Here is a 12,035-nt window from a genome sequence, read left to right as displayed (position 1 = left end):
GGCATCCTGGGGTTGGCAGAGCAGGACTAGCTCCCTAGGACAGAGAACAATGAGGTTTCCTTGGCAAAAGAATCCCAGGGAGCCCTAAGGTACTGACTGGGAGGCAAGAAAATGCACAGCCTTTCTAATGACATCCACCTCTCTGGGATGAAGTTAAACACTCCAGACTTGGGGTGGGGAACAACATTATTACAACTGTTTCCCATCTGCTCTGGACCTTTTGCATATCTTCTCCCACATCTGTATAACAGGCTTTGTGAGCTCCCTTGATTACCCTTGCCTCACCTGACCGCATTGATGTGTCCATGCTGGCTAAAGCCTATTTATTTCCTTCCTAATGCAACTCTGCTTCCTTCTCCCACCATGCATTGGAAGCCCACATAACCCTGAGGGAAGTCAGCTCCAGCTCCTCCACCAGAATCTGGAAGGAGGCCAGTAGCACAGGCAGGAGAGCCTGGCCAGAGACAACTGCCAGGCAGTCACATTGCCCACCAAAACCAAAGTGCTCACGCTGTAGTGATCAGCACAGCCCCAGAGTACTGTCACCATGAACTCTGCAGAGTATGTGCTGTGTGGCTGGAAGGGTCAGCTGTGGCCTGCCAGGGTGTTGTCCAGACCCAGGACATCAGCCCATAGTAAGAGGAGAGGGGCACCTTTCCTGGAGGTGCAAATCTTGCCTATGGGGGAGAAGACAAGAGTGAGGAGCACCAAAGCAAGGCCACTATCCAAGTCTGAAATTGTGAGCCTTGCCTCCATGGCAGGGAAGGAGTCACAGGGCAATGGCTCACCAAAGCAGACCAGAGCATACAGAAGAGCCCTCAAGGTGGCTCTCGATATCCTGGGGGAGGGAGGCTGTTTGCAAGGTGGAAGGACAGGTGGCCAAAGAACCAGCACAAGAACAAGTCCTCAAAAGGTTCCAAAAGAGCAGGCCAACTCCAAACCACGTCCTCGCTTTCGCCTGCGCGTGCGTCTGTGCTTCCAAAAGCACAACCAGAAAGGCCAAGAGCTCTCCCAGAGGAGTCCAGGAAAGCAGCACCGTCAGGGTCCTGTGTTGCCAGTGGGCTCACAGAAAGTGCCCACAGTGCGAGGTGGAAAAGCCCAGGCACACACCACTGTTGGGCCTCCACACTTTGAGATGAAACAGAATGTCCTAAGAGGCATCAGAGTACGGCCATGTCACACAACACTGGAAGGAAATTCTGGTCGTAATGCATGCATGAAAAAGCTAAACACATCCAAACCCAAGTCTTTGACTGCCTCAGCCTCCAGGCAGAGTGTACGGGCTAAGAAAGAGCAGCAGGCTGCTTCTGGGCCACTGAGGTGCATCTGGTCCTCGCCCAAAGCCCTCAAGCAACAAGCACGTTTTGCTGACCTACACACCAGGGCTACTGGAGGCCAAAGGAAGAATGCCTTCCATGAGAGCAAGGAGGACCACGGCCCGGGCACCCTGAAGCCAGCTGCAAACTCGGCCTCAGCAGCTTGCATGCCTCCAATCCTGAGGCTGCGAAGATCCCTCCGCATTGCTAACAGGAAAAGGAAGATCCACGTGCTGTGTCCACATTGCAGGGTGCCAGAACTGGAACCGTGTGCTCACTCAAAGGTGACGAAGACCAGGTTCAAGAGGAGGCGTTCCACCATTCAAAAAGCACGCCAAGCTGCCAAGGTGGCTTCTGCCCAGCTACAGAATACCATTGAACAAGGAATGCTGGTCTGGTTCAAATTTCAGGACCTTCCATTCTGGCCAGCGGTGGTAAAAAGTGTCAGCCAAAATGACAAGATGGCGAGGGTGTTGTTGATGGAAGCTAACATGCAGTTTGAGCACAAGGGTGTCCGTGCCCCTCTACACAAGTTGAAACATCTGGACTGTGGAGAAAAAATATCACTCATAAGAAGAGCCAGCAGAGTGTACAGCCAGGGCATCAGCTGGTGCCTCACAGTGATCGACCACTACAGAGAGGGCCTGGCCTGTGGCGCCTACCTGGGCTCCTTTATGGGCTATTACACTGCCCAAGTCAGTTACCCGCTAAGGAGGGCCATCCAGGAAGGAGACCTGCACATTGATTTCCCTAAGGTGAGCTATGTGGACCTGGAAGATTGGGAGGAGGAGAATGCCCCAGGTGGGAAAGGCCCCCGCAAGAAAGTTCTGCCTGACCGTATGAGGGCTGCTTGGGACAGAGCCAACCAGAAGCTCGTGGACTTCATAGTGAAGAGAAAGGGGGCCGACCAGCACCTGCGGGAGATTGTGCAGGGCAGAAAACCGTCCAGGTGGGTGGACAATCTTTGGAAATCAAGGGGGGAAGACTTCTGTATTGAGACCTACCTGGAGGATGACGACCAGTTGCATCTTGTGGCCAGGCATTTGCAAGAAATATGCAAGGAAGCAGATGAGGCTCTGCTCTCCCTGACTAGAGGAGATAAAGTGCAGTTTACCATGGACGTTCTTCTTCCAGAAGCAATCATCTGCTCCATCGCTGCCCTCTATGAGCTCAGCTACAAGGAGGCAGAAGAGAAGTACCTGCATGGCCCACCAGTGCACTACCGTGAGAAAGAGCTCTTTGAAAAGAACCTCTTAAAGGCAGCCCGGAAGAGGTCAGCAGTCAGAATTGGGGCTGCCAGGGCCCCTCATGCACCCATTCCTTAGAAGGGTGCTCACTGCTATCAGCCATCACCCCTGCAACTCCCAAGAGAGGAGACAGGAAGGAACTCCAAAAAGGAACATCTGGGAGACTGTGGGGTGTACTTTGGGCACTGGGACGACTGCTCGCTGAGTGTTTCTTTCCCCACCTCGAAATAAATATTTTCTTTCCTGATTGACAGTGCAGATGTCTACATGGGCTCTACAGACAGACAGATTCTGTTAGCTTCAGGCCAGACCAGCCCTCTCTGGCCTGTGCCTAGGTGTGCACAAGTCCTGTGGGTGCACTTCCCTGGAACCTTGCCAGCCCTGAGTGGAGCATTGGCTATCTTGGCATAGCCTTGCCCTCTCTGCAGTTTCCCAACATACCCAGCCAGCACATCAGGTTAATGATGACACCTGTCTCTGACTTCCCCACACTTCCTGTCCTCTTTTCTCTAAGGTGCTATGGATGGAGCCAGCTTAGCTTCCACAATTTTCTTTCTCCATTACCTCCTTCTTCACTCACTCACAATGAAGAAGAGGAACAGATATGTGTATTGAGGCAGTTGGTTAAAGCCAGAGAAAGGAAGTGAATGTACTCCCGGAGTTAGTCTGATTTCAAAGATCATGATGTATTGCGTTTTAAAACCTCTCACTCTCTCTCTCCTTCCCTTCCTTTATTCTTCCCTCTCTACTCTCTCTCATCTTTCTGCACCTTCCTCCCTCCATCTCCTTCTCTTTCCCTCCCTGCCTCCCTCCCTCTCTCTCTGTATGTGTGCACAAACGTGAGGATGTCATAGGTCAAAATCTGGTGTCTCTTCACTTATTTTTTCTGCTTTCTGAGACAGGATCTCTGATGGAACGTGTTGCTCACTGATTGTGCTAGAAGAGGTATCCAGGCAGCTCTTTCCATCCTCCTGTCTCTGTCACCCCAGTGCACAGATTAAACATGCCTGTCCATATACTTTTCTTTTAAATGAGTACTGGATGGTAAACTCATGTTTTCACCCCATGCAGGAAACACTTTATATTCTCAGCCATTCTCCAGTCCCCCAGAGACTACATTCTCTTAATGAGAAAGGTCTGCCAATCTCATGGGCTGACTGTCTGCAGCAGCAGACAATAGTATCTCTGCTTTTCTCACATTTCTGAGATCAAAGACTTCTAGACTTCTGGTGTTGGCCGGAAGAGGGAGAGCGGCCTTTCATTCCTTGGAGTCACTGACACCTTGGGTGTACTGATGAGAAGCAAGCTTGCCATACCTCCCATACTGGCCTGTTTTCCCCTCTTGAATCACAGTCCTTTATGTGTTTTGGAGATACACATGAATCGGTGCCTCTGTGGACCCTGAAGTACAACTTTATAAGCAGCTGTCCCCTTGGTTTCTGCCAAATCCCTGTAAATATGCATTTGTACTCCAGCCTATGTCCCTGGATACATGATACCTTTTCCCTTCCTGTTGCACTGGAGAATGGTGAGCATTAGCCCTTGATACTAATTAGTTCCTTTCCTTTGTGTATCCAGTGGGCTCTTACCTGTGAAAAAGGGCAAGAATGACACAGGTGCTTGTATTCTCAGTAGTGGGGGCACAAAGACAAAAACACTGAGGCTTGCCAACCAGCCAGTATAGGTGCATTGGCAAGCATCTTGTTCTGTGAGAGACCCTGTCAAAAAAAGAACAAAAGAAAAACAAATATACTAATTTGGAGTGTAGATGAGGGAGACACCTGATATCAACTTCTGGCCTTCAAGTTCAGGTGCACACAAAAATTATCATGTACACACACCAAAAATATATAAATGAAAAAGACTTTTTAAATGTAATCATATTTTTCCCTCTGCTATGAGCCATCTCTCTGTAAAAGACACCGACACTGTATAACTCAATCCTCCTTGCTTTTGAAAAGTTTATAAATCATAGTCATCTCCTTTAGTCCTGCTTTTGACTCCATCTAGGATAGGAATTAATAACTCCAATCTGTTAATGGATTTTCCAGGAGAAGCTCAAATCTAAATTCTTTGTGTTCTACATACCCAAGCACCATGCCAGTGCAGGTCTCAGAAGCTTCATGTCAGACATAGTCTCACCTGCATAGTCAGCCTCTACTATGACTTTAACTGACACTGCCCCCTTTTGCATTATGTTCTGACAACAAAACCCTCTGTCCTCACCTTCTACCATTCATGTCCCCTAATAGCACCACCTACCCTGCCTGTAGCATCCTCTTTCAGAGCTAAAAGTCTTTTCTTCCTTCTCAACTTTCAAGTGAATTTTGTGCCATTTCTACTACTTACTTTGCGCACTGACATGGAACAAGAGAACACATGATTGCCCTACTGCTACACTAATCTGCCCACATTCCTGTTATCTCCTTATCTCCTGGTTCTTATCTTTCCTACCAGTAGTTCTGTCTTGGTTTCTTGAGACTCTGGGGTCCTCAAAGTTCCCTATTCATTTGGGAATAGATGTGAATTGACTTTTCCACCTTTTCTTTGGCTTAACTTTTAGATCTGCAATCTCTGACACCCACTCTCATGGTCACATTTTCACTACCTATTATCCACAGCTAATGCTAAAGATCATGATCTCTCTCTCAGTTTGGGTTTTACTGCTGTGAAGAGACACCATGCCCATAGCACTCTGAGAAATATAAACATTTAGTTTGCTTTGGTTTACAGTTTCATAGTTTGTTGTTGGCTATAGGCTTGCTGTATATTGCCTTTACTATGTTTAGGTATGTGCCTTGTATCCCCGATCTCTCCAAGACTTTAAACATGAATGGGTGTTGCACTTTGTCAAATGCTTTATTAACATCTAAGGAGATGATCATGTGGTTTTTCCCTTCAGTTTGTTAATGTGGTGGATTACATTGATGGAATTCCGGACCTTGAACCATCCTTGCATGCCTGGGAAGAAGCCTACTTGGTCATGGTGGGTGATATCTTTGATGTGTTCTTGGGTTCGGTTTGCAAGGATTTTATTGAGTATATTTGTATCAATGTTCACTGAGTTCAATTCTTTATCTGTCTGAGGATAGATGAAGCATCATTGGTCCCAGTAAGGAATATCGCCAAATGAAAAAAAAAAAAAAAAAAAAAAAAAAAAGCTACATCTACTTACAGGCCTCAATGCATTGCTTCTTATATTTTATTACATGATTTAGGTAGCCTGGGTGTTTGAATGAAAGTTGTTACATTTGAGTGAAAGGTATCTATATTATAAACCCTCTCCTGGTACACACAGAAACACACACTTCTGTTGTAAGAGAGACAGCAGATCTAAACAGGACACTATGATTAACATTTTAATGTTAATCATTAAAATCCCATGGAAGCTGTAAGTACTCTAATATAAGTACAACCTTTATCAAAACAGTCTCTATGGGGTGTTTTGGAAACCAAAAATTGAGAGCTGATAATACCTATAAACTCTGCTTCTCACACACGTGAAGCTGTATGTAGAGTGTACCTAAAGGCTTAGTAGGCATGACCATCCCTGACATCATCACACACCCCAGAGAGGACATAAAGAGGAGGATTCAATACCTTCTGTGGGATTTGTATCTAAACCTCATATTTATGGCCTACATATGAAACAAGCACCAGACAAATTCAAATTGGAGACATTCTAGGTGTTTGACAAGTTCATGCAAACAATGGCCAGAGGAGGCAGAATTTGCAAGAGGGACTAAATACCTGAACCAGTAACCACTGTGCTGTGTCCCTTAGCACACCCTAACCCTAAGCTGTACAAAAAGTAGTTAATTCACCTTAGGCATAATTATGACCTGGTCGTAATTATATATATATTTTAATTATATATATATATATATATAGATAGATAGATAGATAGATAGATAGATAGATAGATAGATAGATTGCCTTGTACTTAGAATAGTTACTTATATCATGTTTAGGCACTATTATGACCTGGTTAATGTTTACATTTGGAAATTAATTATGGCATAAATATGACTGTGTGTCAAGTCAACACAGGTTGCAGTTGTGATGGGTTTTCTTGGTTGTCAACTTTATTACACTAGAATTAACTAAAACCCTAAAATGGATGGATACCCCCAAGAGGATTTTTTTTTCTTGATTTGAAGTTAGAATATCTACACATAATCTAGAATTTGAGGTAGGAAGGCATGTCTTTAACTTGGACCATGCTGGAGGAAGATACACCTTAATACAGTGTTTTGAGCAAGAAAACCCCACCTCTAGTCTGGGCCACACCTTCTTCTAGAAGCCTATATAATGGCGTAGAAGAAGCTTTTTTTTCTTTAGCTGCTTACTATCACTTTTTAAGCAAGCCCATTCCTTCACTACTTCTTTGAGATTCCAACCTAGACTAAAGATGACCTGAGACATCCAGCCTTATGGACTGAGCAACTACGTGGTTCAAGAACTTTGTCATCATAGATGGCCATAGTTCAAATGACTGGACCACAACCTCTAAGTCATTAAAAAAAAAAAAGAACCTTTCTGTATAGAGAGGATGATTCTTTAGGTTCTGTTATTCAATATGGAACACATTAATATAATTATATGTGTGTGCAAGATAGAGAGGTTCCCACTTAAATGAAGAATGAAAATCCAAATGCCTTGCTTCCGTGGGCCAAGACCTGAAACTCAACCCATATGAAGAGTAGAAGACAGAACTTTTTACCTTTGATTTGACCACCCTAATCTTGAGACTCAGAGTTACTTCCTACACACTGTCAGTGCCAGAAGTCAGATCTGTTCCACATATCTTCACAAGAATAAAGCAGTCAAGAGGAAGAAACATTTCCTCAATATACTCTGAGATCTGCTATGGTAAAAGAGCAGCATCAACTATCTCTCTCTTCCTAGCCTTGCACATACACACTCTCCAGCAGATGCATGTGGACCCTGATGCAGGCTCCATATTCTCCAGCTAGTTTTAAGGCTCCTCCTAAGGTTGCTTACCTCAACCATCTAGAGGGATTCCTTACCTCATCTCTACACTGAGGATAGTTTTATCAATTCAGCATTTCATCAGACCATCAGGCAGGCCTAATCTTCATTGTCATTCTTCCTGAGAGGTAACAAATATGTTCCAATCTGACAATCAGTGATATTGTGGCAGGATCCATAGCCCAGGTTGGCTTCAAACTCACTGTAAAGAATGGCCTTGAATTTCTGATCCTCTCTCCCTTCCCTCCTCAGTTATAAGTCTTTAGACAGATTGCACCATGCTTGGTTTGTGCGATCTTGGTGATGGAACCCTGGGGTTCATGCATGCAACTTAGCCCAAACTACTCTGCTCTTATTTTATATTTATGAGACAAGGCCTTGCTATGTACCCCTAAATGGCCTGGAACTCACTTAATAGAGAAGGCTGGTTTTGAATTCAAGGTGTTCTTCTCATGCCTTATCTTCTAAATGCTGCATCTTCTAAGCATGCATCACCATGCCTGGTTTTCTTTTTGTTTCATTTTTGTGTATGTGTGTTAGTGTATGCATGTACTGGCAGAAACAAGAAGTCAATGTTGACTGTCTTTTTAATCTCTCTCTCTCTTGAGATGGTATCTCTTACTGAACCAGGAGCTCATTGATTTGAATGGAACATCTGGCTAGCAAATTCTGAGGATCAATCTGTCTCTACTGACCTAGAGACAGATTTCAAGCAAGCAACACAAAACTGGCTGGAAATCAAAATTGGTCCTCATAAGTATTCCACATCCAAAGTTGTTGTTTGAGACAGGCTCTCAGAGACTCCAGGCTGACCTCAAATTATGGTCTTGAATTCCCTTTCCTCCTGTCTCCACCTCCCAAGTGTTAGGATTACCTCCTTGCACCACTGCAGGCTTATCTTTGATCCAGAAGCCATTAAGTTGTGAGTCTGTAGAACCTGAGATCAGAAGACATTCCTATGCAGCAACCATCTTTAGTTTGTGCTGCATTATCAGGTTCCGCCTCATTCTCAGTCTCTGACCATGATTTTGCAAGGAGAAAAAGTATGGGTTGAGAGAGAGAGAGAGAGACAGAGAGAGAGAGAGAGAGAGAGAGAGAGAGAGAGAGAGAGAGAGAGAGAGAGAACGAATGACCACAACAGTCTGGGAAGATGACTCAGTCTGTAAAGCAGTTACAAGATAACTCAGTCTGTAAAGCAATGAACAAGAATGAGAAACTGACTTTGACTCTGAGATCCCTTCCAAAAACCTGGGCATGGTAGATGCAGAGACAGTTGGATCCCTAAGGCTCACTGTCCATGGAGTTTAGCATAAATTTGGCGCCAAAAGAGAGGATGCACAACTCCTGATGAACAGTTGTCCTCTGGCCGCCATATGTATTTTCACCTGTGCACACAAACACATATGCTCACACATAACACGTATCTGAAAATGCATGTATGAATACACCTGCACACATACACTAGCATTCTTAAAATTGAACTGAGACTCAATGGGCCACTTTTGCACATGCTGCTGCAAATTCCTTAAAAGAGATGAGAAGTAGAAAGGTAAAGATTACACAGAGAGAGTGCTCCAGCACTGACTTAGGCCAAGAGTTATAGTGGACTATACCAGGTCTATAGAATCAGTTTCAGTACAGCCAAGGCTAGAGAGAGAAACCCTGTTTCAATAATCTTTTATTTTTTATATTTTATATTATATTAAAAACTATTTATTATAATTTATTCACTTTGTATCCCAGCTATAGCTCCCTCCCTCATCCCTTCCTAATCCTGTGGTCCCTCCTTTTTCTCCTCTCATTCCCCTCCCCAATCCAAAGACAGGGGAGGACATCTACCACTTCCATCTGATCCCAGCTTTTCAGGTCTCATCAGGACTGGCTACATTGTCTTCCTCTGTAGCCTGGTAGGGATGCTACCCCTCAGTGGAGATGGTCAAAGAGCCAGCCAATGAGATCATGTCAGAGATATTCCCTGTTGCCAAGGGAACCCACTTGGACACTGAACTGCCATGGGCTGTATCTGAGTGGGGGTTCTAGGTTAACTCCATGCGTGGTCCTTGGTTGGAGTTTCCATCTCAGAAAAGACCTCTGTGCCCAGATTTCTTGGTTCAGTTGCTATCCTTGTGGATTTCAAGTCACCTCCAGGGCTTTCTATCTCCCTCTTCATTCATAAGATTCCCTGAGCTCTGCCCAAAGTTTAACTATGAGTCTCAGCATTTGCTTTAATACCCTGCTTGGTAGGGTCTTTCAGAGGTCCTCTCTAAGTAGGCTAGTGTCTTTTTCCTTGATTTCACACTCTTCCAATGTCTATTCCATTTGCCTTTGTGAATAAGGATTGAGCACCTTACACCAGGTCCTCCTTGATTAGCTTCTTTAGATGTGCAGATTTTAGTATGATTATCCTATATTATTTGTCTAATACACACTTATAAGTGAGTATATACCATGTGCATCTTACTGCTTCTGGGATACCTCACTCAGGAAAATCACCATTTGCCTGGAAATTTCATGATTTACTTATTTTTATTTGCCAAGTAGTAATCTATTGTGTAAATGTACCAGCATTTTTGTATCCATTCTTCAGTTAAGGGACAGACATCTGGCTATTAGGAATAAAAGTGCTACAAACATGCTTGAGCAAATGTCCTAGTTATATACTTGAGCGACTTATAGATATAGGCCTAGGAGTGGTACAGCTGGATCTGGAGGTAGCACAATTCCTAATTGTCTGAGAAACTGCCAGAATGTTTTCCAAACTTGTTTTACAAGTTTACATTCCTGCCAGCAGTGAACGTAGGTTCTTCTTTCTCCACATCATCTCCAGCATGTGTGGTTACTTGAGTTTTTGATCTTCGCCATTCTGGTGGTTGTAATTTGAAATCTCAGGGTCATTTTGATATGCATTTTCCTGATAACTAAAGATATTGAGCATTTCTTTTAGCGTTTCTCTGCCATTCGACACTCCTCTTGAGAATTTTTGCTTAGCTCTGTACTATTTTTTATTTGGATTACTTGATTTGTTGCTTTTTAACTTATTCTGTTTCTTTGCCAGTACCATGCAGTTTTTATTACTAATGCTGTGTAGTACAGCTTGAGATCAGGGATGTAGAAACCTCCAGAAGGTCTTTCATTTTATAGGATAGGTTTAGTGATTCTGGATTTCTTGTTGTTCCATATAAAATGGAGAATTTTTCTTTCAAGGTCTGTAAAGAATTGTGTTGGTATTTTGATGGGAATTGCATAGACTCTGTAGATTACTTTTGGCAGGATGGCCATTTTCATTATGTTAATCCTGCTCTATTCATCTTCCAGTATCGTATACTATTTCTATCTTCAGAGACTTCAAGTTTTGTTTTGTTTTGTTTCATACAAGCCTTTGACTTGCTTGGTTAAGTTACAACAAGGTACTTAATGTTCTTTGTGGCTATTGTGAAAGGTGATGTTTCCCTAATTTCTTTCTCAGCCCAATTGTCTTTTGTATACAGGAGAGCTATAGATTATTTTTGTGTTAATTTTGTATCCAGCCACTTGCTGAAGTTGTTTATCAGCTATAGGAATTCCTTGGCAGAATTTTTGGAGTCACTTATGTATACTATAATATCATCTGCAAATACAGCTAATTTGACTTCTTCCTACAAGTATGCTTCATGCCAGGCATACAGGGGTGGTTCAATATACGGAAATCCATCAATGTGATCCACCACATAAACAAAATGAAGGAGAAAAACCACATGATCATCTCTTTAGATGCTGAAAAGGCATTTGATAAATTCCAACATCCATTCATGTTTAAACTATTGGACAGATCAGGTATACAAGGCACATACCTGAACATAGTAAAGGCGATATACAGCAAGCTTATAGCCAACATCAAACTCAATGGAGAGAACCTTAAATCATTCCCACTGAAATCAGGGACAAGGCAAAGCTGTCCAATCTCTCCATATCTCTTCAACATTGTTCTTGAAGTCCTAGCCAGAGCGATAAGACTATTGAAGGAGATCAAGGGAATACAAATTGGAAAGGAAGAAGTCAAAGTATCACTGTTTGCAGATGATATGATAGTATACCTGAGTAACCCCAAAAACTCTACCAGGGAACTCCTACAGCTGATTAACACCGTCATCAAAGTGGCTGGATACAAAATTAACTCAAAAAAAAAAAAATCAGTATCCTTCCTGTATACAAAGGACAAAAGGGCTGAGAAAGAAATTAGGGAAACAACACACTTCACAATAGCCACAAAGGACATAAAGTACCTTGGTGTGAACCTAACCAAGCAAGTCAAAGACTTGTATGAAAAAAAATTTCCAGTCTCTGAAGAAAGAATTAGAAGAAGATATCAGAAAATGGAAAGATCTCCCATGTTCATGGCTTGGCAGGATCAATATAGTAAAATTGGCCATCTTACCAAAAGCAATCTACAGATTCAATGCAATTCCCATCAAATTACCAACACAATTCTTTACAGACTTTG

The 12,035-nt window shown here is 43.3% G+C and overlaps 1 protein-coding gene across 1 annotated transcript; it reads left to right on the top strand.

Moving 5' to 3' along the window:
* The first annotated feature begins 547 nt into the window (after positions 1-547).
* On the top strand, positions 548-2,641 carry LOC132649932 (PWWP domain-containing DNA repair factor 4-like). The gene has a single exon (XM_060374705.1). It carries the CDS (start codon positions 548-550, stop codon positions 2,639-2,641), a length of 2,094 nt encoding a protein of 697 aa, XP_060230688.1.
* Positions 2,642-12,035: the final 9,394 nt, after the last annotated feature.

Source organism: Meriones unguiculatus, chromosome X, assembly GCF_030254825.1.
Source record: "Meriones unguiculatus strain TT.TT164.6M chromosome X, Bangor_MerUng_6.1, whole genome shotgun sequence".
NCBI lineage: Eukaryota > Metazoa > Chordata > Mammalia > Rodentia > Muridae > Meriones > Meriones unguiculatus.
This window is presented reverse-complemented; position numbering and strand designations above follow the sequence as displayed.